Genomic DNA, 27,279 nt, shown 5'->3' with positions numbered 1-27,279 from the left:
TTTCCCTCTGTGATTTTTCTCCTCTTACTTGTCTCTTTTCTCCTTCCTGTGGCTCCCCCTAGTGGGAAACGTTTGCTTCTACGGCCAGTGTTCATACTACTGCTCCACCGAGCATGCCGTGTGCGGCCGGCCCCGGGACCTGGAGGCCTCTTTAGCCGTCATGCTCCCAGATCTCTCCCTGGCGGCCCGCAGGACCTGGAGATCCCCGTGGAGACGCTCTTACAGCCGCAGCAAGCTGGCAAAGTCAGTGGACGCGACAGTGTTTAGTCAGAATTTGCAGAAAGAGTTTAGGGAGCAAGATTAGAAGTCGCTGCTTTGTAGTGGGACATGTGGGAACATCTACCCTAACTCTAACCCCTATCCCATGATGTGCACTGGGGTGCTGCAGTGCTGAAAATTAATTACAGTCTACTGTATGCACTAGTCTTATATCTTGGTAGATTTTTGTTTGTAGATTATGACAAAGAACAAACGAGAATGACCATTATAAGAGGTCATGATATAAGACGTTGTGTGTCTGTTTCAGGTGGGAGACAGAACCTGACTACTGTTCGACGGTGAAAAAGACTCCGCCGTACGACAAAGGCACAAGGCTGGTGGACTTCATAGATATGGTCGTACTGGACTTCCTGATGAGTATGTGTATTTAAGAATTCAGATTCAAGCTTCAAATTAAGAGTTACAGTTGCCATGTGTCGGGCGAAAAGCTTTCTTGAAACTTGGTGATCAGTTATCACCTGGACGCACAGCAGAAAAGACTGGCTTACAGATGTTTTCCAGTGGTGACGGGCCTGGTGACACACCATAGCAGGAAGATACACCGGCCAGCCATAACATTATGACCACTTGGTCTTAATCACTGGTCAAGTAATTGATACACATTTTTAGTTTAGCGCGATATATATCTGACAGTTACTGAACATTTTGTCCTCATAGTTGATGCGTTTTAAGCAGGAAAAATGTGGAAGTGGAAGAAGGTGAGCAACTTCTACAAGGGCCAGACTGAAATGGCTTTATGACTGGGTCCAAAACTGCAGCTCCAGTGTTTTGTTTCTGGTCTGCAGTGGCCAGTACCCATCAAAAATGGTCCAAGGGAGGAAAAAAAGATAAAACGGCAACACGACTTATTGATGCACATGGGAAGCAAATCCTGAAAAGGGCAATGCTGGGTCTGACAGAAAGGTGTCAGAACACACTGTGCTTGCCGTTGCAGTGGGGGTGTGCTTGGTCTGCGGCAATGCTCAGATTTACTGGTGTGGTGAGTTTAAGGTTATGTCTCATCGGTGCACTGAAGTCATTGCACTGTGTGTTCTGACTCACCAGAAACTTCAGGATTAATGTTTAAAAGCAAGTAGGAAAAGGGCAGAATAACATAAACATTGGCTGTTTTAATCTAAATAAAATTCAGCCATCATTCATTTTATTGACTACCCATACACTACAATGCCAAAGGTACTCACTCGCCCATCCAAATAATTGAATTCAGGTGTTCCAATCACTTCCATGGCCACAGGTGTATAAAATCAAGCACCTAGAGATGCAGGCTGCTTCTACAAACATTTGTGAAAGAATGGGTTGCTCTCAAGAGCTCAGGGAATTCCAGTGTGGTACTGTGATAGGATGCCACCTGTGCAACAAGTCCAGTCATGAAGTTTCCTCGCTAATAAATATTCACATAGTGAGCACATAGTGCACAGAGGTCGCCAACTTTCCGCAGAGTCAGTCGCTGCTTCCATGGCGAGCAGCTGGATCCAAGCCATACATCACCAAGTGCAATGCAAAGCGTCGGATGCAGTGGTGTAAAACATGCCGCTTCTCCATCTGGCAATCTGATGCCCGAATCTGGGTTTGGCGGTTGCCAGGAGAACGGTACTTGTCTGACTGCATTGTGCCAAGTGTGCAGTTTGGTTGAGGGGGGATTATGGTGTGAGGTTGTTTTCCAGGAGCTGGGCTTGGCCCCTTAGTTCCAGTGAAAGGAACTCTGAATGCTTCAGCATACTAAGAGATTTTGAACAATTCTTCCTGTTCCAACATGACTGCGCACCAGCGCATAAAGCAAGGTCCATAAAGACATGGATGAGCGAGTTTGGTGTGGAAGAACATGACTGGCCTGCACAGACTCCTGACCTCAACCCGACAGAACACCTTTGGGATGACTTAGAGCGAAGACTGCGAGCCAGGCCTTCTCGTCCAACATCAGTGTCTGACCTCACAAATGCGCTTCTGGAAGAATGGTCAAAAATTCCCATAAACACACTCCTAAACCTTGTGGACAGCCTTCCTAGAAGAGTTGAAGCTGTTATAGAAAGGGTGGGCCGACGTCATATTAAACCCTATGGATTAAGAATGGGATGTCACTTAAGTTCATATGCATGTAAAGGCAGATGAGCGAATACTTTTGGTAATATAGTGTATGCAGGCTTAAAAAAAGATTGAAATGTGCATAATATTGGATCAAATCCGCATCTAAATAGGAAAAAACAAAACATAAAACTTCTGTGTCACAGTATAGCTACGCTTTGCCCACTACAACCACACCTCACGAGTGATAAAAAACTACTAGAATAAGTTTTATGTTGTTTGTGAAGGTCTTAACAAGCCTTTATAGTCAAAATAAAGAAAGACTGTGAGCAGTTAAAGCTCTATAGGCATACTTGACCTTCACCACCGGACCGACCAGCTTTACGGACCAACTGGCGTTACTCTGCGTTACCGTGGCAACGAGCCGTCGCCGTGGTTGCGCCGACAACTTGTTCCCAGGCAGGTAAGAAAAGTCACCGAAGTTTAGTTTAGTTTCTCATAAAGTTATTAGATGAAGTGTAGCTAGTAAGTTGCTTAAACGTAAGTTTGTTTAACAGTGCTGTAAGCGCCGCTTTATTATCTGCAATTCTCTCGGCGTCTGAACTCCAGCAGTTTTTTAAAAAAACAGGTGTTTAACTTCGGTAAGTAAACTTTGGTTTAGTTATCTAGCTGTTTAAAACGGGGTTAGCATAACTAGCTAACGACACACTGCTAAGTCTAGCCGTAGCATGGTGGGGACAACGTGAAACAACTTTATTTATCTCTACTATGTAGATTATTGCCTTTAAATCAAGGCAAGTCACCGTTTTTTTTAGACGTTTTTCAAGTTAAAATAATAATATTTGTTTTTATATTTACCTATAGACCTGATTTAATTCATGCTAAATCTCGGTAGATGATGTACTATTCTAAAATACATACAATACTTCACACGAGTATTGTAAACTGCTTTGACTCCACTTTGGCCATTTTGATGTAAATATATGTACTTTTTACTGGACTACATTTCATTGACAGCAGTACTAGTTACTTTACAGTAGACTAGGTCCTATCATGATGTAAGTAAAGTCACCTGGCGGTATGTACAATTAGTAAAATAACATTACCTTAGTCTGGTACAATGTTAAAATGATGTCTGTGCCTGATATAATAGTGTCAGAGCCCATTTTGGTTAATACTCTTATACTTTATGTATATTATCCTTGCATACTTTTATCTAAGCTACGTTGGAAAAGACTTTGGGGTCATTTTGACCCCATTCAATGTTTAATGTCTCTAAATATATGGTTAACATAATTCTTTTATTTTTGTTTTGCTTAATATTTAATGACTTTTCCTAATTTATTTGGGACACTGACACGGACAATGGCCGTGACGTAATATAAGTTATTATTCTTGACAATAGTTGTGATAATAGTTTTTCATACCAAATGTTATATGATGCGTCTTGTTTATGTATAGGAAGCTTGCCAGTTTCATTTACTCAAGTTATAAAGTTCAGCATTGGTCGTATAGTGTCGCTAGCTGCAGTGTATTATAGCGTGATACGGTGTGGTGGATAATTCAGGCTAAATTAACCTCCTTGTTTTTCCCCTCCAGAAAGTCCAAGTCCAAATGTAGACTGGCAAGCTGTATTTTGAGACACACAAACCTGCTGATGGTATTCGTGGATAGATCAGCAGCATGTTTGCTGCCCATTCAAAGGAGAGGTCCCGTTACGGGTCGTCCCAGACCTGTGATAAAGACGTTACGAGGCCTGCATCCAAGGTCAAAAAGAAGAGCCACTCTCCTGAAGTGACTTTACCGCCTCTGTGCCCGGAGCCATGTTTTCTCTCAGCAGGCTCTGTGGCCAGGTCTCTGTTCAGTCGTTCCTCCGTCTTCAAGAGTCCCTCCTCTGATAGACGACTGTCACTGGTGGCACTTCCTCGTCTTGTCGCCCAGGTAGGAGCAGAGACTGCCATAAGTGACACAAAATGGACAGAAGGACCTCGACTAGGGACTGACATCCCCATCAGAATTACTCAGTCGATGGCACAGAGGTACAGAGTAATAGTCACAATTACTGAAGCTCAGTTTAGCCTTACATTTACACATTTTCTATGATATAAGTTTTTGGGTATGAATGTCTTAAAGGAATTTCTCTGTCATTAATGCTGATTTTTTTGTTTCAGTCATACAGAGAAGGATGAATCAACAAAAGTCACACCGTGCAAGGATAAAAAGATAATGACTGTGAAAGACGGGAAATCGACAAATAAAAGTCCTCTCACTGGCACAGAGGTTGTTCATATCTTGGCCCAGAAAAGAGACCTGGGAGACTTTGAGATTTATTACCTGAAAGAAGTGGATGGAGATGCATACAGGTAGAATTCAAAGAGGATATTTACCACGTACTGTACACACCTCAGACCTCTGTCGATGTTTCTCATACAGTAATGTAATTCAACTGAAAGGCTCAGTCACTTGTCCTCTTTGTTTACAGACCTTATGACTTGCGAGTGGTCGATTCCAGTGACGCTGGTTCCGAGCATTATATCTTTTCCTCTAACGCTGTACTACGTGTGACAGAGACGAGTTATGGCGGAGCTGTCAGTCTGGCAGAGTGGTACAGAGAGTGTTTGTTGTGGACTGCTTTGCAAGAAATACGCTTTTTCAGGGGGTTCAGATTGCGGAAAGCTTTTGCCCGGTAATACATATTAGATGTTATCTATCTCTACTGTATATCACCAGTTAGGTATAATTTCTGTCTTTTTAACTTTACATTTGTCCCACACTCTTTTCTGACAGGTGGCATAAAAATGTGTGCAGCATATTTTTTCAGCGCAAGTGCAAGAAACTGCAGGATACGCTGCTTATGGTTGTACCTCAGTTCAGAAGTGCTCTTCATCTGTTCACAGGGTATTTAAGACGATCAGACTTGACAGTGACGCTTTATTTCTTAAGCGATTGGATCTAAACCGTAACCTACAGTTCAGCTTCTGATTATTATTAATAATAAAACATGTAAACGGAATATTTTACAGAGTGATAGAAGAACTAAAAGGGACACACTGGATGCCTCTGGATGACTCTAAAACCTACACACTGCTGGAATTCAAAAATGTCCTGATATCCAAGAATCAAGAGTGTCTGCAGATTCTGAAGAAGTTGTCGCAGTATCGCACTGTCATCCTAAATCTGGTACTTCTTTGTCTTCACTCTAACAACCTTTTGTAAAAACTAGTATTAATTATTTAACAACTGAGATCATGACATTTCTGTTTCACAAGTACATTATAAGAGATTTACAAATAACTTTTATAATTTCATCTAAGTAAGAACTCTGTCTTTTTCTAGGATCATCTAAAATCATACTTTTATATCCTCAGGTGAAAGAAGACTGCTATAAAACACACCAAGAGCTGCAGCTGCAGATACAACTTGCTAAAAGGCAAAATAGTTGTCGCGAACCCATTCACCTGCTTCTGGCTCACCAGCACAAGCTGAAGAAGGAGTTGACCCGCTCTGAAAGCAACTTGCAGAAACTGGGAAAATTTGCTGCGCTCATTCATCAAATGATTGTGCAGACTCTCGTCACGATCGTCCAACAAGATGCCGTTTCTTTTCTCAGCGTTTTAAAGGTGTCAGCGTTTAACAAAACCCTTTTTATGTTGCAGTGTCCCGCTACAATCACACAGATACTAGATTTAAAGCATAGAGGCCTAGATGTTTGTCTTTAACACAAAGTATTTTCTGATAGTTGCAACTTGCTCTCAGTCTATAACCAGGACAATGTGGATAGAAACTGCAGTCAGTATGAAAAACCACTGATTATAAAATAATGATATCTGATGTATTTTTCTTCATCAGAGGAGGAACTCTCAGCAGCACTGTCTCTTCCACACTGAGCTCTGTTTCAGCGCTAACAGTCAGCTGACTCTGGAGCCACCAGTACATCTGTTCCAAGCAGCAGTGAGTGAAGCACTTCTGACTGCTGGCAACTCTGTTGTTCAGGTACTTTTTACACTCCCACAGTTGCAAATAGAGATGCACTTACATCAGAATATATTTTTCATCTGCTGCCACCAGATAATGTTAGTTTGGCGTCTTGTTGTGGTGAAAAGAAACGACTAGTTCATGATCTTGATTTTGCCAGTTGTATATGTTTATTATCTGTGTTCATGCAAGCAATGATCTTGAATTCATAACAAGTCTCACCACACCTTTCATCCCCGATAGATGTGCCACAATTGTGGATTGTTTCTGGAGATCAGCAACAGCAGCGTACTTGGCTCTGCGCAGGATTTAACCTCTGAATTCAGCTGTATTGGCGGTTCTTTAACTACAGGTATGATAATTAAGCTGAAATTGTTGCTGCTGGCTTAAAACCTTTTGCTGTTTGTTGAATTAAGCTTCTCCTGATGTTAACTCGTATCAGCCATGTGAAAATGTGCCCGATCCTGGTTCACAGTTGTTGTTAAAAATTGTCAAGGTGCCCTCAGGACAGCAGTGGTTCCAGAATCAGATTAATTATATGTTAATTTAATTTTTTTTCATTTATTCCATTTGAAGACAGATTTTCTTTTATTCTTAGGCGAAACAAAGAATGATGTGATGCCTGGTCGGGCGCTCAGAGACATGGAGCTGCTGCCTAAAGAGACTTTTCAAATGGTGCAAGGCAACATGGTGCATGGCTGCTACTATCCTCTCTCCAAATCACAGTTAGAGTGGCAGATCAGCATCAACGACGTAACAAAACAAGTTGAGAAGGAGCAGACCAGGATCATGCAGGCAAGACTGTCAAATTCAAATCCATTACAAGCCGGTGTTAATTCGTAATCTGTAATCGTGTGAATGGTCGTGAATTGTCCGTGTTTTCTGGACAGGAAACTGAATTCGAAATCCAGAAGCTGTGTGAGAGATATGCGTGGTTGGTGGACATCCATTTGTTTGTCGGTCAGTGGAGAAGAGCCTCTTTGGAGTCCATGAGGGATCAGCCAGTGTCACTGTATGAGGAGCACATTAAGAGGGTGCGCGACTGGGCTGAAAGAATCAACACGGCTGACTCATCGCTCTCCACCTCCAACCAAATGTTCGTCATCCACCTCTCCCACACAAAGGAAACCTTACGTACGTCTCCACTGTATGAACGTCACCAGAAGACTCAAATAAAATCCTATGAATTACTTTGTATAATGATACATTTCATATATATCTTTTCTCCCCGTTGCTTTTGTTTCTCCAGGGCGACAGCTGGGGCTGATTGAGGAGGAAACACGAGAGCATCTGGTTGAACAGTTAAAGCTGCACTCTGAAAGCCTCAGATCAGACCTGGAGAGGGATACTGCTGAACTCAAGACTGAACCGCGAGACTTACACGACCTCTCAGAATACGCTCTTACGGTACAGAAACACTTTAATGACATAATTTTCGTGCAAAATGAACACGTGTAAAAGAAGAAACATATGTAACGTATTGAAGGGGAATAGTTAGCTGGTTATGCAGTTAAAGTGTAATGAAAAAAGATCTACTAAAACACAATGCCCTAGTTTCCTGTGTTTTACCCTAACAAGGGTTGATGGAACTTTCACATCTTTTTGAGACTCTCATTCTGGTCCCAAATTCACTTTAACTGAATTATTCATCCCTAAGACTCTGCCTTGTCAGAGTAAATGTGTTCTGAATTTAGATTCCATTATCTAAGATCAGGTAATGTCCAGTACATTAACGCCTGCAGTGCTGTTGTTTGAAAGTGCAAAGTGAAGAACCCTTGCCTCTGCTTTTGTAAGTGCCATTAGTAAGTACGCAGTGACACTTTGTGATAATGACTTATCAGTTTATATGTGTATCACCTAGTTTTCTCCCAACCTGCAGGCACAAGACTGTTTCTTTTATTTCACAGTAGTATAGTAGCGTTTAACTGTATTAATGGGAGATAAACCTGAGTACTGTACTTTGTGGCTTCATCACCTTTAATCACACACTGAAACAGAGTCTCCCCTGCAGATAATATTTATTACATAGTATGTTATACCACATACAGTATTATGAATTAGTAATTCATGTAACTGATAGAGAAGCAAATTGTTTCTTCTCTGTGCAGGTGAGGGAATCTGTGAATATGTTGGCTGACACACAGAAACGTTTGGAGTACATTCACTCCCTCCGTAACACCATTTGCATGAACTATAGGAAGATGACAGAGCAGGAGCTGACTTTGGAGCAACAGGTTTGCACGCATAGAAGTGGAAATTATGCCATAATAGTTTTATACTTTAGCTTTGCACGTGATTTCTGAACAACAGAGCTGTCTGAAACAAAGTTTGTTGTTTCACTCCATTGTGTGCACTTCTATTTGTGTTCTGTATCTAGGTGATGGACTTGTGGGATTGCTTTATTCCCCTCTTGAAGCAAGCTGATGGCCTCGTGTGTCGCCGTCTTCCTTCAGTGACTAATGCGTTGGACACAATGTTTTCATTTGTGATCTGTGACCTTCAAAATGTGGTTTTCGATGCTACATCTGGACCCTTCCTTAACCCCAGCCAGAATGCTAATGAGATGGTCTCCAAACTGAGCTACATGTGCACACATGTACACACTCTCACGGGAAAGCTGCAACAGCTTAGTAAGAGCAGTGAGAACATGCAAGGTAAAATTATATAAATTGTTTCTATGAATTACTTTCGGCTTGGAAGTAGTTGTTTCTCAGCATTTTGATCCCTCATAGATTAAACCAAGAAATAAAAGGGAAAATAATCTGTATTTTTTAAAGTAATTTAGAACTGGAATGAAATAAATAATTAAAAATATTTATATAAATTTTAATCAGACTGTTCTGTTGCTTCCCATTAGAAAATGCACTGGATTTGACCATTTCGACAACTTATGTTCAGAAGGTTATAGCCCGTAAAGAGTTGTGGGAGCTGATAGCTGTGTACACTACATGGTTGGAAGAATGGAAACAGCTGCCTTTCAGTGAGGTAACATGTCAAATCACTTTCTTTTTTTGCAAAATGACACGATGATAAGTGAGTGTTCCCTCACCTTAGTTGAGCTGCCATCTTTTATTTCCTTTACAAAAAATGCAGTCTGGTGCTGGGGTATTGACAATTGCAACCAACCCCACATATGTACATGGATAATTTGCATTGCTTGTTAACCGTCAGTCTTCAGTATTGTCCGTATGCTCTGAACCAGCAGACAATTAACCCATGTGTTAATTCCCCTAATGCGTCATGTCAATATGTAGCTATGCACCTCATTATTTAAAACAAACAAAAAAACAGAAAACAAATCTCTTTGTCTCCACCTATTTGTTGGATTGTCTGCATTATTGACACCACTAATCATCTGAAGTATTTTCATGTCAGGTTGTGGTGTCACGAGCTCAGGAAAAAATCACTCAGTGGAAGGAGCAAGCTCAGTGTTTGGCCCACATCATACCTCCGCGCGATCCAGTGCTGGAAGAAACTTTGAGAATCTTGGAAAGCTTAAGCCATCAGCTACAAATCATGGTCAAGCTGCAGAACCCCACACTTAAAGAAAAGCACCACAGAGCTATTTTCCGAGGTCAGAGGCTCTGCCCATGTTTTAACCCATCTATTCTTTGTGAACCACAGCCTGTCTGATGTGATCAAAGTGTTTTGTCTCACAGATATGGGTCTACTGCATGCCCCAGAGAAGAAGGTTACTGTTGCAGATATCATGTCTCAACAACTGGAAATTCACCAGAAACAAATTAACAAGGTGAGTTACAAGTAAGAAGTTGTACTGTAAGGTAGAAGATGGTACCGAAGTGCTACCTAGAGATTAATCGAATTATTAGGTGTTGACTGACTAAGAAACTGACTTGATACACTAACGGTAGCTGTTACTCTGTCAGATATGCAGGGATGCATTAATGGAGTGTAAGATGGAGCAGATGTTTCAAAAGCTTCGACAGGAATGGGATGACAGATCGTTTCAGCTGGACAAAGTTAGTCTCCCTGTTTGGCAGTACTGTGAGCCACAAAATGGGTTCACAGAGAGAGAGAAAACCACAGGAGACACCACTTCAAATGTCCAAACTGCCTGTCAGCAGTCCTGTAATGATGCCAGAGTCACCATTATCGGTGAGACAAAATAAATAACTCGCACATTTATAATTTATGGGAGATGTGTGAAAGTAATACAAGATGGTAATTTGCCATGTGTTATTTCACTCAGATCTGGAAATACACTTTTCTGAAATTGGGAACCATCTGATGACTTTGTCCACCATGCTGAAATCCCCATACAGTGTTGAGTTCAGGCTGCGGTTGGAGGAATGGATTCAATCATTACAAGAACTTGGTAAAGAAGTTAAATAAATAATTACAAAAGATTTTCAGTGATTTTCATCCAGTGCAGAAAGCGATCAAACAGACTTGTGAAAATACATCACATTGCTTTTTCTTAACATTTTTAGAGAAACAGCTTGTTCTACTTGAAAGATATCAGAACATGTGGGCCTTCCTGGCCAAGGTGTTTGGTGAAACATCCTTTAGTGATCGAAGAGTAGATCTGGTACGTCACTGTCCCGTCACAAATTAAATTAAATTAAAGATTTGCTGTAAATTTCTGTTAGATTAATGTTGATTTTTGTATTTTTTGTAGCTGCAATGCTTCCAATCAGTCAATAAGACATTCAAGGAAATGATGGACTCTATATCAACTGACCCTCATGTGCTGAACTTTGTTTCCAAAGAGACAAATGACAGATTTCATGGTAATAGCCTTCAGCAGATTCTCCTTGATGGTTTGTCTGCAATGGAAGCTATTTCAAACCAAATGGCAGAAGTCCATGATACCATCTGTGGACAGTATCCAAGACTCTGGTTCTTGAGTGACAGAGAAGTGATGCAGCTACTCTCTGTTCCTCCATCACCTCTTATGCTGCAACCCTTTGTACGCAGATGCTTTAAACCAGTACACTGGCTTGAAGTGGATTGTGAAATACCATCTAATACAAGTGATCCAAAGAGCTGTGAGGCTACATATGAAAGCCACAAACAGTTGAAAGTGCTGGGTGTTTTTGGTAGCCTCCAGGAACACGTTGCATTCCAGTCTCCTGTGGAACCAAATCCCGATGCCTTGGTTTGGCTTTGTGGCTTTGAGAAACGACTGAAGTTGACCATGGTACGCCTCATCAAACGATGTGCTGTTGTCCAAAACCAGTCAAGTAAAGATTTGGCATGTGACAAGATAGATAGAGATGTCCTGCTTTATATTGCTGATAGGACAAAATATGGACAATCTGTGCTAGATCTGATTTCGGAATATCCTCTTCAGTGTCTACTGGTAGCTGAGGAGGCAGTATGGTGCAGTGTTGTTCTACAAGCTTTCCAGGAATCAAGTCCGGTGGTGTTGAGAAACATTAAGGCAAACAACTCCACAAAGCTAAACAACCTTGGCCATTTTATAAGGGATGGCATAACAGGATCTAAAAGTGTGCCTCTGGTTTCCAAGTACACAATGATGTGTCTGCGAGCCTTAGTGCAGCTTACAATGAAGCAAGCACAGCAGTTGTCTCGACTCATGGAGGTACAGTGTGTGCTGGATTCATCTTTTGAGTGGCTAAGTTTGATGAAGTACCGCATCGACTCAGAAAATCAGAATCTGAAAAGCAGTGATGATCAAGCTTGTTATGTGGATGTTCTGGGACATCGCTTCCAATATGGATTTGAGTATTATGGTCCAGAAGACTGGGTGATGGTGAATACTCCTTCCACAGACCAGGCAGCACTGGGGATTCTCCTTGCTCTGGCAAGCTACAGATGTGGGTTTGTGAGTGGGCCTTGCATGTCTGGAAAGAAAAGTACCGTTGTCCAGCTAGGAAGAGCGCTGGGACAACAGGTTGTTGTAATACAGTGCTTTTCAAACATGAGGCTTGGGGTTGTTCAGCAGATGCTGCTGGGTGCCCTCCAGACAGGAGCATTGCTTCTTCTGGATTCTGTGGACTTGCTAACACAACATGTCCTTTCATTACTGGGACAGCATCTAGTAGACATACACCATTTTTTCTCTGAGTTAAGAACAAATAAGAATCTTGGAATGAGACAAAACCTGGTTGATCCAGAATGCCATATGGTATTTGCAGGGAAGAGCGTTTCTGCCAGTCCAAGCTACGGATGTGTCCTCATCTCATCAAAGGGTTATGCTTCCAAGATTCCCGAGAGTCTACGTTTTTCAACCAGACCCGTTGCATTAACACATCCAGATTACAGGATTATTGCAGAAGTAATGCTGACTTCCATTGGATTCTCAGAGGCCATGCCTTTAAGTCAGCGTCTGGTGTCTTTCATCAGCCTGGCCAACGATTCCCGCTGTCTACATGGATTTTTCACGGATGTTCAGAGCTGCTTTCTTGGTGTCTTGCAAAAGATCATCTCAGCTTCTGAAAAACACCTACAACAAGCTGCGTCTTCACAAAAAATGCGTGACCAACTTTTTCAAGAGAGAAAAGAAACTGAAAAACATTTCAAGTTTTGCAGTTCTCATTTGTCAGTTGTTCAGGTCTTAATGGAAGAGACAGCCATTATCAAAGCGGTTCTGTCTGTCTTGATTCCTGAGCACAAGGAAGCCTCACAGTTCTACACAATTTTCAAGGACACATTCCCTTTAGCATGTCAGTTTCCATTTTTCCAGCAACATGAAGACGGAGCAGAAAACAACCCACTTCAAGATGCAGTTACAGAAGAATTACAACAAAAAATGTTTTGTTGTGACCCAGAAATAATTAGCAGTGCTCTTACACTCTACCAGACCATGAAATTCTCCCAAGCAGTTATGCTTATAGGCCCTCCAGGTAGTGGAAAAACAACGTGTTACAGTGTATTAGCTGGAGCATTAAATGGTCTGGCTGCCAAGGCACTGGAACATGACAATACTGATAAAAAAGACACTCCGAAGGCAGATCTACAGATCACTACTACAAACTGGAGCTCTGTTGACACTGTGGTCATATTTCCTAATGCCATGTCCCATGATGAAATATTTGGTTATTTCTGTGAAAAGAGAGGATGGCAGGATGGAGCTGTTGCAAAGGTGCTGAGAGATTCACAGCGACGTGAACGGACATGTTATGAAACCTACAACCATAAGAAGAAAAGTGATGAGATGCAAATAGTGAAGTGGCTGGTAATGGATGGAGAGCCACTGGGGCAGCCTGGCTGGTTAGATTACCTAACCACGCTGTGCAATTCTCGGGATCCGTTTCAGAGCCTGTCATCAGGGGAAAGGTTGCAACCTCAAACTCACCTCAAGCTGCTAATGGAGATCACTGACCTACGTGATGCAGGTCCCTCTGCAGTGACCCACTGCAGCCTTGTTTATTTCACAGGTACTGATCTGTGGAAGGCTGTGTGGAAGAGTGAAATAGACACTCTCTCTTTTAAATACAAACTGGACCAAAGAATTGTGAAAATGTGGAATTGTCTGGCTGAAGACCTTTTCTCAAGGTCTCTTGATTTGCTTGGGCAAAAAACTTTAACCTCTGCTGTCCACACTGAAACAGAATCTTATAAAAGCCCTGTGCACGGACTGCAAGAAATCATGTCATTTGTTAGCATCCTGCATGCCCTCCTGCAACATTTTGGGAAGGAAATGGAAAAACCTGAAGCATTACCACAAATAGACAAAACAGGTATAACCGTTACTCCTAAACAAACGTATCACATTAAGGCAATAGTGCTGTTTGGTTACTTGTATTTCAACTGCATCACAAACTCTTTCACCAGATGTACCACATGGAGCGAACACACAAGGCACATATAGCAAAAGTAAACAAGAGCTGCTTGCCAGAAACCTTTTTCTTGTGGCTTATATATGGGGATTTGGCGGACATCTGCATTCTTGGTAAGAAAATATTTTGTTTTTAATGTGGTCACATTCTGCAGATGATCACAGATTTGCAGTATATGCGTACTTGCGATCAGCAATAATATCCTACCTATGTTCTTTATGTGTTTATGTTTCAACTTTAGCCACTGGCCACAGTTTGACCTGTTGGTCCGCCAAGTGCTGTTTACTTGCAGGTACAAGATTGTGGTTCCTGAAGAGGAAAGTGTATTTGAACACTTCTTTAGCGTAGACTGTAAGATGTTCCCCAAAAATCCACTGCTGACAAATTCCATCATTCCTAAGGTTTGTCCCAGTTATTTTTCCCAGTGTAATGAAAATCTGTTAAACATGGTAATTATTAATTTGCATATCTCATATTATCAATGTTTTAAATCTATTTGCACAGTATCGGAAATACACATACCTCCTGAACCTCATGTTGGAGGCAAATCAGCCAGTGTTGCTTGCAGGAGAGCCCGGTTCTGGAAAAACCACCCTGTGCAAAACCCTGCTAAGCTTTGACAAGCCACACATTAGTCTACCAGCCAGTCCACTACTGAGACCAAGAGACCTGCGCACTATACTGAATACCATCAGCAGCCAGAGGAACTGTAAAGGCACTATGGGTCCCATGACAAAACAACCGGGCCTGCTACTGTTTGTGGATGATTTACACGAGGCTCCCTGTGGTGAGTAAGTACTAGTAAGAACTAATGTAATTAAATTGGAATCTGATTTTTCACTGTGTGAACCTTAATGTTGTCATTGCTGTTGACAGATGTCTTTGGGAAGATGTCAAAGGCTTTGGAGACTCTACGGCAGAGTATTTCCAAGGGAGAGATTCTCACATTTGATACCTATCACTTGAAATTTTTGAGTTCTCGTTCCATCAGCTACATGGCCACGTGTTGTGTCTCTAGACTGCGTGATCACCACAGTAATGCGGTAACTTCGCGGCTCAGGCGCCTGTTTACGATCTTTGTGCTCCCTGGCCGATCTTTAGACGTCATATTGTCTATCCATTCTCCTTGGCTACAAATGTGGCTCCAGGAAATGCCGCTGGAGCTCAGTAGTGAGCATATGTCACAGTGTATCATCACTGCTACTAAGCATTTGTATGATGCAGTATGTGACCTATTCCAGCCTACAATGCAGAGGCCACATTTTGTATTCTCCTATCATGACCTTCAGAAGGTGTTTCTGGGGATGTGTCTGTGGCAGTCTGACTCAAACACAGAGCCTCCACCATCTGTTCTTAACATAGTACATCTCTGGATGCATGAGTGCATGCGAACATTTGGTGATAGGTTAGGTTCTGACTCTGAAAAAGAAACTCTTGTGTCACTCATAGCCAAGACAGTTGAAACACACTATGGCATTAAACTGGCTGATGAAACCCAACTTGAACGTTTACATCACCCGCCTGCTGTCACATACACTATTCACACAGTACCAATGGACAAAGCATGCACCCATCAGCCTGTAGATCAAAGTCCTGATACACTGAATCATCAAGAGGCAAAACCATCTGACCACTCAGAGATTAAGAAAGGCTACACCTTGACTGAAACTTACCCTGCGTCTGAAAACATGTGCTCACAAGAGGCATGCCTTAAATTCCTCCTTCTGCAACCCCAAATGCTTAAGCAAATGGAGGACATAATGGCTGGGCTTTTATATGGTCCTGAGCTCTCTGAGTCACCGAAGACAATGAATAAGCAATGGAGTTTTAAGTGTAGCTGTTCTTATCAGGGACGAGACCTTGACATGCTACTTCAAGAGCTGCGTGCACTTGTCGACAGAAAAGACAAAGGACAGAAAGCTGATAATGACAGCATCATTACCACCAGATACATGATGCACAGGCAGTGTGTTAGTCAGCTGTTGCATGTCCTTAGGGCTCTGCTCATACCAGGAGGTCACGGGGTGCTGTTGGGCTCAGACAGAGGAACAGGCCGTAAAACCACTGTGCGATCAGCTGCCTACCTCACAGGTCATCAGCTGGTGGAGGTGCACTCTGGTAACGAGAATAAGTTGCATGAAATCCTAAAAGAAGCCGGGAATCAAGCTAGAGAGGATGGAGTTAGTGTTACCATACTGGTCCACGAGGAAATCAGTCAGCCTGTCAGAGAAGAACTACTGTTGGCAATGGCCCAGAGAACGTACCCACCACTGTACACGGAGGACGAGCTGAGGAACCTCATTTGTAGAGTGACTGCTTTGAAAAACTCAAGAAGATACCTCATGGACAGCTGGATGTTTGAGAAGTAAGAAAACTGGTAGATTTTATCAATAGGGCCCATACTTTTATTGAAAAGCTGGAAATATATTCACTAAATTCATTACCATTTCAAAATTATGTACAGCATGCAATGCTAATGTTATTGTATGCGATGTTGGCATTCATGATTAACATTACGTTGACGTGTAGCAGTACTTTAGGTAAAATGATAATAGTGCAAAATTATTCCAGAAATGTATACTTCCATTTTTGGAAATATGAAGCATGTACGTTGTAAACCACATTTGGTCTGTTGCTGTTCACAACCTTCACAGGTGCTTGAGCCATGTCCACAGAAATGTCCATGTGTTCCTGTTGATGCCTTTCCCCATGTCAAAAGACACTGAAATACCTTCTGTAAGTACATTTACCGAATTATTGTCTGCTTACATATTACAACTAAACACAGTCTTTTCTGACCGTATTCAAGTCACCAAGAAGCCAGGTGTCAAGCTGCCTAAGCATGACCGCTTAAGGACACAACTTTTGACTGGGCCGTGGAACTTGGTTGGGATTTGTCAGGATAAGAGAAAGCTCTTCCTCATTTAGGGTGTTAGCTATGGGTGAGCGGCTTTCCACAGACCATACTAAGTCTTTGGAGTAATAATAATTGTAAACTACTGTAATACATCTTATAATAACTTCAAAATAATCGATTTATTGAAAGTTCATAAAACATTGATTGTCCTGCCCCTTCTTTAAAATTGGGCAGCCAGATTACAATGTCTCTGTACTAGTTTACTCAACATGCTAGAAAACGTCAGAATTAGCTGAAAACACAAATGTAGCAACAGTTTTCATGGTGCTCGATTCGGTGCTGCAGAGGTGTCAGTCAAAAAGTGTTAAAGCTGGCTGTGTTTCAAAAAGAGAAGGAGCTGAACTCAGTTGGATGTCAGGAGGCACAGCTTGGCTTGTTTGGGTACTGCCACCTCCACATCAAGTTCTCATACCAAACTGTCTCATCACAGATAATCAGTGAGCGCTACGGTTGAATACACAGTAGCTGTGCATATTGAGTGCACGTTGCACCATAAAGCATGATACATTTCTGATCTCAGTTTATGTTTTATGATCCAGGCACAAATGGCCAAGGCTCTGAAGCTCAGTTGCTGTGTGGAGGTGTACCAGCCGTGGTCCAGACAGTCTTTAGTGGAAGTTGCCGCTCAAGGTCTTGAAGCCATTCATCATGAAAAGGAGTCACACCAACAACGTTAGTTTATCCACACTTTATTGCTTCCAATGAATATTTTTATTTTTTTCAATCTTTATGAAGCAATATTAATCTTTCTTACCTTTTTATTAAGTGACAAAAACCAGCCTGTCAGCAGCTATGGCAGGAATCCATCAGTCTGCATGTCAGTATGCTTCTGTCCTTCTAAGAGCCCAGCCTTTCAGCCCACGGACGTATGTGGAGTTTATTGCCCACTTTGGTTACGTGTACAATGACCTGCACATGCAAATGCAGATTAAAACCAACAGGTAGTTGTCTTCTTTTTCTACATGTGTCTCAAATATATAATGTCCCAGGGTATATGTACCAACACTTTGTGAGTGTGTGAGCTAGTTTTATCTTGCAAATTGACATTATGCTGTGCTTACACTGTAAATCATGGTTCCTAACGCACTACATTCTTATACAATATCTGACACAACTCAACACTAATTACACATTGTAACCCTTTGAGGTGACTGTACAGAGCCAAATGGTGTTTACTCGACACCGTATTATGTTTTAACTTGAGATATACATGCTTTTATACAATAGCACAATTGTATTTTTCAGAGCTGCCACTGTTCTCTCTCATTGGGAGGTCTTGAACAACGCAGCTGTGCAATATCAGCAGAACTTAATAAGACTGCGAACAAAGGTTGCAGAGACACAGCAGGTAATGTTAAACGCTTTAGTGTTTGCAATAACAGTGGGATCACTCTTCTGTTTATATATTGCATGAAGTTATTTTCCATAATCAAAAATTATTTAAACAACCTTGTAAGTGCACTTAAGAGGCTTATGGAAGCTGGAGAATCCACTGTGCAAAAAAGAATACTGTTCAACAATTCTTAAGCAATTTATTTTTAAATTTAGAAGATTGTAGTGTAGTTACCCTATGTAGGGGGCTGAGTTAATGTTCATAATGTATTAGTGGATATTACTCATTTAGATATCCCTCCTCTTTATGCTGCAGCATGAGAAAGAGCTCCTTATAGCCGTAGGTGATCAGAAAAACCTGCTTGAAGAAGTCTGTGAGAAATGTATCGAAGCGGAGAACAAACTGTATCATCTAGAGGAGCAGATTAATCATTCTGAGAAACAGGTAAAGTGTTTTTTAATACCTGCATCCAGAATAATATACTGTAAATAACATAATATATATTTAGAAGCAGCCAAACACATTTGTGAACAGATCCTATTACAAAATTCATCTCATTTGTTATATCAGCTTACATTCAACAGTGCCTCCAAATTAACTTCTTTCTTATATATAATATTGTTTTTCCAGGTAAAACCTGTGTTCCTGTCAAGCGTCAAGATTCTTGAGTGTTTGAATCCATCTGACATGGAGGAGGTGCGCCACTATAGAGATCCTCCTGATGGAGTGGTGAAAATCATGGATGCCATTTGCTTGCTGTTTAATCATCCCCCAGGCTGGGAGAGCGCAAAACAACTTCTTGGACAATCCAACTTTTTCCAGGTGTGTGAAACATTTTAAATAAAACCTCTCGGTGTTACAACAATTTCAAAGATCAGTGCATTGAACAAATAAAGTAGTCTAGGGTTCTAGAGTTGAGTCATCATTTATCAACATCGTGTATAGTGATGTACCAGTTACCGTGATTTGAATCTTTGTAAAGTGAGAGCCTTTTTTGGGGGTTTACTCTGATGCTGTATTTACCTTAACCAGGAAATGGAATTTTTTGACCGCTACAGCCTGACAAACGAACAGCTGCTGCAGCTTAGACAGATAGTCCACAGCCCCCACTTTGTGCCAGAGTCTGTCCGAGAGGTCAGCAAGGCCTGCGAGTCCCTGTGCCGATGGATTCAGGCTGTGTACGAGTGCTGCTGTATGCAACACCAACTGGTGGTCAAGCAGCAGTTGGAGAAGCTGGCTAAAGAGGTGAGAGGTCAACTGCACCTGGCTGTGCAGCACAAGACGGAGGCATTCCGTCGTCTAGAGGATGTTACGCTTCAGCTCCAGTTTGTACAAGAGGACCTGGAAGAGCAACTTCTGGAGCTGCACGAAGCAGAGAGCTTAGAAGAAGAAGCTACTTCATGTGCTGAGCTGTTGGACATGCATGTCAGAGACTGGACGGCTGCTGCTCAGGTAATGCAGAGTTTGCAAATTACTATACATGCACACATAGCCTAATTTTTCCCTTTATTGTTATTTAAATGACTGTGATTTTCCCCATTTCTCCTTCAGGAGGCAGACGTACGTAATCAGAATGTACCAGGTGATGCCCTTATCCTGGCTGCTATCATCTCATATTTAGGCCCCTTTGGACCTGATACACGCTCAGAACTGTTGAGCAAGTGGAAGCAGCTCTGTCAGACAGGAAGCATCAACGTCAACCCCAATGACCCCAGAACCTCTCTGTTCACACTCTCAGACACTGCACCTCTTCCCCCCTCTGTTGGCTTTCCCATTCCTCTGACTGAGAGGCTGCAGCTTCCTCTGGGTCAGGTGTTAGGGATGAAAGAGTGGCAGGTTGAGGAGACTCAGTCTGCCAGACTGGTGGTTAAGCTGTTGCTTTGGGGCTACAGGCGTGAGTGGGTCCAATGTTGGCCTCTACTATCAGACACCCAGCAACATCTAGAGATAAGCTCTCAAAACTGGCTCCTCACAGGTAAGTACTCACATTTAGAAAACGTATGAAACCATATGAAACATTAGATAAATAGCATAGTCACTCCCACAATCACACAGTTATATGCTGCATGCCTTTCTAATTTATAATCAAACCAATGGTTTTACATTGCTCTCTATTGCCGTCATATAAGATATAATCTGAATTATAATTGTGTTGAAGAGGCTTCCAACCAGTGGATGTTAAATGTCTGCTCTACAGGACAGAAGGAGAAGCTTGTGAAGGACATCGGGTTTGAGATGGTGGTCTCTGCAGATGATCTGGAGCTGCTAGACAAGCTCGACCAGGCTGCTGAAAAAGGTCAAATATTAGAGGTTACAAAGTGAAACATACATATAATAAATACACAGCCTTATACATATTCTGACCTTTTGTTTTTGCAGGTTTGAGAGTCCTGGTTACTCACGTGGAACGTTCAGTCCCTAGTCCTCAGTTTCTGGCCAAATTAGCACGCCCTACTGGAAGTTGCTTTCCAGGATTTAATCAGCCTCTTCAACCGGTCCATCCTGAGTTCCGCCTCTTCCTCAGCACCCATCTGCCTGTCAAACTACTTAGCAGTGGTAAGAGTAATGTGTCTTACTACTATTTGTCTGATCTCAGTACAATAAATTTATGGGCAAATGTACTTAGTTCAAAGTAGTTGCTCTAAGGTGTCTTTACCGTTGTTCTGTAGAGATCCATGCATCCATCTTGGCTCAGGTACATGTGGTTGACCTCTCTCTGAGCTCGGAGGAGATCCAGGAGCTCATGCTGACACAGATGCTGCAGTCTGAGTGTAGAGAGCTGCTGATTCAACACCTGCAATTTCAGAATTACAATCAGCTGCTGCGAGAGAAACAGTTCACAGAGGAGGTGACTTCCCCATCCTTCAGCTACATTTCTCTTATCCTTAACCAAACACTATGTTTTTGAAACTATTTTAAAACCTGTTACAAGACATTTCACCACTTATTCAAATGTCTTCTTCAAGAATTGAAATTCTTTAGAACTGCCTTTGTTTTAGCTTAGTTTTAGATACACACTGAATGTCTGAGAATCTACATTTCTGTCATTGTTTTTCTTAAAATGTATTTTAAACTCATCGAAATGGCACAACTCTGACTTTTAGTTCTCAATTCCTGTTGACATTCGGTTTGTGTATTGTGTGGACTTTATCTTTTAAGCATTTGTCCCCAGTGTGGGATAAATTAAAGGATTATCTTATCTTATCTTAGTCAGGGCATAATGGGTCATATTCTTAAAACCACAGTGCAGGAAAACAATCAAGGTCACATGTGTTAGCAAACTTCCTGTAGAACATTAGATGTCATTATGTTATAAGTTAGTGGTAAACCGATATAGCTAAAGAAACAAATTTGCATCTAGTTTACCTCACAGAAACACTCTAGTAGCCTAAATCTGACATTTGGATATTATTCAGAGCAGCATGTTGACATACTGAGAATCAGGATTCAACGTTTTTCCTGTTCTTCCTGCTGAATTGATGTTTACCCATCATTGTTATCTTAAGATGAGCTATCGTGTAGATGGGACTTAATGACACTTTATATTCATCCAGTGGCTTCCTGCTAGATTACCTGATAAACATTTGCACAGTTATGCCTTATTCATACTTGCTGTACATACAGTAACTGTAAGCAATCTCGTTTTAGGACGCTCTGATGGACTACATCCTGCAGTCTGACACCGTGCTGCTGCAAGACTCAGGTTTTCTTCCCCGTGTGACTGTTTGCCAAGAAGCTCTGAGAAATCTGCAGGCTGAGCTCAAGCAGCTACGTGAGGAGCGAGCGCACCATGACTCCCTGCTGGCTGCTCCCCGCCAGTTAGTGAGGCTGGCTGCTGACTTGTACCAGGCACTGCAGGCGGTGTCCCGTCTTTCCCCTTCCTACTACTTTTCGTTACATAAATTTATCTCGGTAATGATGGAGACTTTCATAAAAAGGGGCAGGCCATTAGTATCATACGCAACTGGGAAAGTGTCGGGGAGCATTATCCTAGAGATCACGAACACGATGGTAGTCCAGCTCCTGGCTCAATACAGGCCTTGTCTCTTCAGGAGCCATGTTGCTGTTCTGAAGCTGCTGGTGTCCTTTGCTCTGCTGCAGCACAATCAACTTTGCTCTGAGGCCGAGAGGCTGGCCTTCCTCAGGGGCCTTGAAGACGTTGTACACATTGTAAAACGCTTCCCCTCTTCTCACGCTGTTCCACATTCTGCCAGCGCTCTGCCAAGCTGGATATCCCCTCAAATCCACTCTGAGCTTTTCTGCTTGGAGAATATCCCTTCCTTCAAAGGACTGATTGCTTCACTCTGTGCCTTGTCTAAACAGTGGCAGGAGTACTTACGCTTCCCTTCCTCCACTGTGGTGGGCACTGTTCCCTGTCGCTCTCACTCCCATCTGTCCTTGGTGCAGCGGGCTCTCCTCTGGAAGACCATGATCCCAAACTGCCTGGAGGGTCTAGCACATGCCATAGATTCCTGCCACATCTGCCCGCCTGTAAAGACCACAGGAACTGAGGCTCCTTACACTGGTAACCCGACAGCACTCTTTCAGTATTTTATCAAGCACGAGGGACCCATCATTCTTACATTACCAAATCTAAATGGAGATGCACGGATAAGCATTCAGCCTCTTCATTTCATAAACCAATTGGCCCACTGTGTAGCTGAAACGAATGAGGTGACCATACACACACACACACACACAACACAATTTTTCAACTCAGTATCTCTAATGTAGAGCTTGATGTTTTCCTTCATTTTCCTCATGTTTAGGTTCAGGTGAAAGTCATTTCTTTTGGATCACTGTGCGACAAGGAGCTCATCCTCCCGTCGCTGGACAAAGCTGTTAATGCTGGGCACTGGTTGGTTTTTAACAATTGTCATCTGTTGGATCATTGGGACGACAAAGTAGTGGCTCACCTCAGGCGGTTAATCTCCACTTTCAAAGGTAGGTGACGATCTTTTATCATTTGTTTTAAACTTAACTTACAACTCAATCTTGTTATTTGTGTATTCGTTTCTCAACCTGCTTACGTGCCCTCCTACTCACATAACACAGAGCAGCAATGCCTGATTCACCCGAGCTTTCGACTTTGGTTCATAACCCAAGAAAATGCATCATGCTCCATACCAGGTAGACATAATGTATATATCCATTTTTGCTGTATTCAGTATTTCTTTTCACAGATCTACTCAGGGCATTATTTAACAGGCACAGGAAAGTATATACATGTTTCTCTGTTAATGCAATCTCACAATCTTTAGAATAAAATGAATGATTGTGTCTTAGTGATTGAGATGACTCATTTTCCATATTTACTATTAAACAGCAGCAGTGCGAATGTGCGCTCTGCCACTGGTCTGTGACTCCCCCTGGGACCTGAAGGAGGAGCTGAGCTGTTCCTTGCAGCAGCTGTTGTCCGTGAGTCAGCCTCAGTCGTGGTCAGCTGTCACAGACGACAACGTGGGGTTGCTCCACCGCTGTGCCATCTTCCATTCTGTCTTGATGCAGAGACAAACGTATAAATATTTAGGCCAGGGAAGAATCTATTACTGGTGAGGAACTGGACTTTCCGAAATATTAGTGCTTTTTTGTCTATGCTGTTTAGGTTAATACTATGTGCATGCATGCATGTTGATTTCCTTTGAAGGACTCAGGAGGATCTTCTCGCTTTAGTGGATGCACACATTCACATTGCCAGTCTCTGCCACGACAAGACTAAGGCTTTGCAATATATAGCAGGTGAGGCCGTATAAATAGATAAAATGACTCACTAATTAATTTACTGTACACTATGACCGTGTTGTACTTTCCACTCCTAGTCAATCTGGTGCATGGCGCCCATGTGATGGACTCTGCAGATTTGGAGGTGGTGGAGAGCGTTGCCAAGGTTTGCTTCAGCACAATGTCACCTCTGATGGGCAGTGGGCCACGCGTGCTTTCAAAGATTATCAGCAATTCCGGCCACTTTGGTAATTAAACACCTTTCTCCCAATGTATTGTACAGGCTATCAGGAGAGAGCTATGATTTTTCCGTACAGCTCTTATTCTGCCCAAAGAAACATACATGAAACTAGATTAAATCCTAAATCACTATAAACAGTTAGTAAGGAGTAAATACATTTAAGCCTCTGTTATTTCTGTGTATTTATTCTTGGTTTATTTTATGTCTGCAGATTCGTCAAGACTATTGCAGGCTTTGGAGCAGGGTTTTATGGAATCAGCAAACATCAGTGACCCTGTTGCGCTGGGCTTCAGTGTGGATGTGGCAGCTGAGATAACTAAAATCAATAGCCACAACCTGAACATGCTACTGCAGGCCTCCCAAACTCCTCTAGGAGCAGTCAGAAGCTTTAGCACCAAACTGAACCAACCTGCCGTACTGCCAACCTACGGCCAAGCCAGAGACAGACTGCAGGCTCTGAAGAGTTATCTCTCACACAAGAGTAACAGCACAGCTACCAATGCAGAACCTGTGTCTCCCAGTCCCGTACGTGACCTACTCCAGGCTGAGTGGGACCATCTCATTGATTTGGTGTCCGTGCTCCTCTCACAGCTTCAACGGCCCGTTCAATACGCGGCGACCTTCACTTCTCTCCTCAGTTTCACTGACTTGTCTCGCCTGGAGAGGAGGGCAGAGTTGCTCGGTGCTTATCTCTGCCACCACAATATCTCAGATCCACCCGGTGCATATCGACTCTCTGCTTTCAAAAATGCAAGAGGCTTCCTGGTGGCAGTGATGAGAGAGGCCGCTCAAGTAAATCGCAAATATATCAGCGATATAACGCTGCATTTCCAGGTGATGCATACAAATGAAATTATGATCAAATTAATTTGAAGTTGAAGCTTAGTTCAACTTTAAATTAGCCTAATGCTTAATGGAAGCAAATACATTTTGTACTCATCAATATTTACAGTTCATATGGGATGTTAACTATTAATGTCCCCTCCAGGTTCTGTGTGATAGCAGCAACTCAACGCCACTTCCTACGGATGCTGTTTATTTGTGTGGCTTGGAGCTGAAAGGAGCATCGTGGGATCCAGAGCTAGAAGCCCTACAGGACACACCTTCCCCTCAGCCGTGTTCACTGCCGCTTCTTTGTGTCAAAGCTCAAGTCAGGAACGCAGGCGCTACTCAGGATGCTTGTAAAAGTTCATATTTAACGGATACTGGAAATGTTCAAGCCGCGGGTGCCTCTTCATTGCCCGCCCCTCAGTTACCGATCTACCACTGTCCGCTCTATCTGGACGAAGAGCAGGAGAGTGGAAACTGGGGACTGGCCGATGTTAACATTATCACTAAGGTCCCACTTCGTGCCAAGTTAAACCCTGTTCTGTGTAGTTTGAGAAGGGTGAGGCTAGTGAGTACTCTCTGACTGTACTGAGCTGCTTTCACCTGCTGTGATGCATCTTATTGACTGTCCTACGGAGAGGTGGAGTACATCATTTGTGCTCAGATGAATTTATGTGAACCTTCAAATGATTTTTCAGTTCCACTGTGTTTGTTTTTCCCGTGCATTTTGACATTTCGTTTTACATTAAATTTGTCACACAATGTCCTCATGGCAGTTTGTAGTATTTTGTCTAATGCAGCGGGGTTTCATATAAGTCTGGAAAGTGCTGTCTGGATGTGCAGGTAGTATTCAACAATGGATGTAGTGTGACTCAATGTTGGTGTTAGATCAGCACAGATTCAGAAGAATTACACATCTTCTATCCACAGGCTTTAAAACCTGTAGATGTTTATGTAAGAATATATATAATATGTTTACACATTATCTAATATGTTTAAGGTTCAAAGTATATATTCAAAGCATGGCACCGAAATCCATCTTTCTCTTCCTCCAGGTAACATGGACAGGCACCACTATGAAACTTTTGAGAAGTTTGGCAACGATACGTCTCTACTACACCTTGACAACGGGCGGGCGTGAGTATTTCTGTTGTGTTTCTGTGTGTCTTTGTGCAGTATGTGTTGCCAGTATGTGCCAAAGTTGTCTAAATTCTGAAGACGGTACGACTTTCATTGTGCTCGACTTAATTTGGGTTCCTCCTCACTGTAGATTCGGGCGTCACTCCAAAGATGAGCCTTCTATCTTGGCTCCACTGGAGCAGTGCTGCAGGTAAAGAGAAGTGTAAATGTACCTTATTTTACTGGACTTCTTAACCCTATTTTTTTTTCTTCAAGTATATTGTCAAACATGGATCATCAGTTTTATATCACACACATCTGATATTATACAAGAAGGGCGTTCCTCGCCTTAGTTCAAGAAGTGAAAGCAAACATCCAATATAAACATGCTTCATTCTTCTTCGTTCATCTATTGTGTGTTTGCCATTCGTTTCTCCCGTCCTAACCACCACGCCGTGTCCTTTCTCCACTTCTTTCTCCAGAATCCGCCGGTCCACTTGGCTACGCCTGCGCCTCCTGTCTTTGCCGCAGTATCGCATTAGCGACGTCATGAGGGCCTCACTTTCCCGTGACCCCCTTCACAAGGTGGCCCCGCTGCTGGCAGAGCCCCACCTCGCTGCTCTGAATCGCCGGTTGAAAACTGTGCTGGACACCGTAAGTCGTTGCCAGAAACAACAAAGGCAGGACGGCGGCGGTGAAGAGGTCATTTATGACGACCTTGCCTATTTGAAAGACGAGGTCACTCTTTCTGGGTAACGCGGCCGCACCGCCTCATCATGTGGTTTCTACGTTCATGATAGCACGAGCTCCTGCAACGTGATAGCAGGAAGTTGATGCCAAATGAATCGTCACAGAAACCTAATTCCTGTCTTGACAGTATTCACAGTTACAGTAAAACCAGCATGTGTAAGCAGGACACAACATGAGGATGTAATATGGTGATGTTGGAAAAGGGAACATTGTTCTTTAAGGTGCCACTGCTAGAATCCAAACATACACTTTAAATTAAACTTGTGCCAGATGGTTCAATCAGACTGTCAGAAGTTAAAGATGTAGACAAAAAGTCTATTTCCTTTCA

General features: G+C 42.5%; 2 protein-coding genes across 2 annotated transcripts in view; both read left to right on the top strand.

The window, feature by feature from the left end:
* LOC311507671 (extracellular serine/threonine protein kinase FAM20C-like) overlaps nucleotides 1-27,122 on the top strand; it is a gene marked incomplete at its 5' end in the record, with an annotated part of 33,417 nt that extends 6,295 nt beyond the window's left edge. Inside the window, 5 exons of the mRNA XM_084572106.1 lie at nucleotides 63-243; nucleotides 527-642; nucleotides 26,138-26,219; nucleotides 26,353-26,412; nucleotides 26,684-27,122. Of these exons, the coding sequence (XP_084428232.1) occupies nucleotides 63-243; nucleotides 527-642; nucleotides 26,138-26,219; nucleotides 26,353-26,412; nucleotides 26,684-26,957 (713 nt within the window). The 3' untranslated portion in view covers nucleotides 26,958-27,122. The remainder of the gene's footprint in view (nucleotides 1-62; nucleotides 244-526; nucleotides 643-26,137; nucleotides 26,220-26,352; nucleotides 26,413-26,683) is intronic.
* On the top strand, nucleotides 4,515-25,712 carry dnhd1 (dynein heavy chain domain 1). The gene is made up of 42 exons (XM_084568092.1): nucleotides 4,515-4,664; nucleotides 4,784-4,987; nucleotides 5,089-5,199; nucleotides 5,325-5,481; nucleotides 5,670-5,897; nucleotides 6,145-6,413; nucleotides 6,555-6,628; nucleotides 6,875-7,071; nucleotides 7,167-7,410; nucleotides 7,526-7,728; nucleotides 8,325-8,510; nucleotides 8,654-8,930; nucleotides 9,134-9,261; nucleotides 9,652-9,850; nucleotides 9,936-10,027; nucleotides 10,164-10,392; nucleotides 10,463-10,612; nucleotides 10,728-10,825; nucleotides 10,916-13,943; nucleotides 14,038-14,155; nucleotides 14,284-14,443; nucleotides 14,547-14,829; nucleotides 14,919-16,407; nucleotides 16,697-16,938; nucleotides 17,467-17,631; nucleotides 17,726-17,900; nucleotides 18,205-18,307; nucleotides 18,608-18,736; nucleotides 18,923-19,114; nucleotides 19,325-19,744; nucleotides 19,844-20,267; nucleotides 20,451-20,588; nucleotides 20,672-20,848; nucleotides 20,962-21,140; nucleotides 21,941-22,966; nucleotides 23,062-23,236; nucleotides 23,348-23,422; nucleotides 23,619-23,844; nucleotides 23,940-24,031; nucleotides 24,112-24,261; nucleotides 24,466-25,088; nucleotides 25,243-25,712. Exons 1-42 carry the CDS (start codon nucleotides 4,528-4,530, stop codon nucleotides 25,663-25,665), a joined length of 13,395 nt encoding a protein of 4,464 aa, XP_084424218.1. The 5' UTR covers nucleotides 4,515-4,527; the 3' UTR covers nucleotides 25,666-25,712.
* Nucleotides 27,123-27,279: the final 157 nt, after the last annotated feature.

The sequence above is a fragment of the Chelon labrosus genome, assembly GCF_963514085.1.
Source record: "Chelon labrosus genome assembly, chromosome: 2".
In the NCBI taxonomy this organism is placed as follows: Eukaryota; Metazoa; Chordata; class Actinopteri; order Mugiliformes; family Mugilidae; genus Chelon; species Chelon labrosus.
This window is presented reverse-complemented; position numbering and strand designations above follow the sequence as displayed.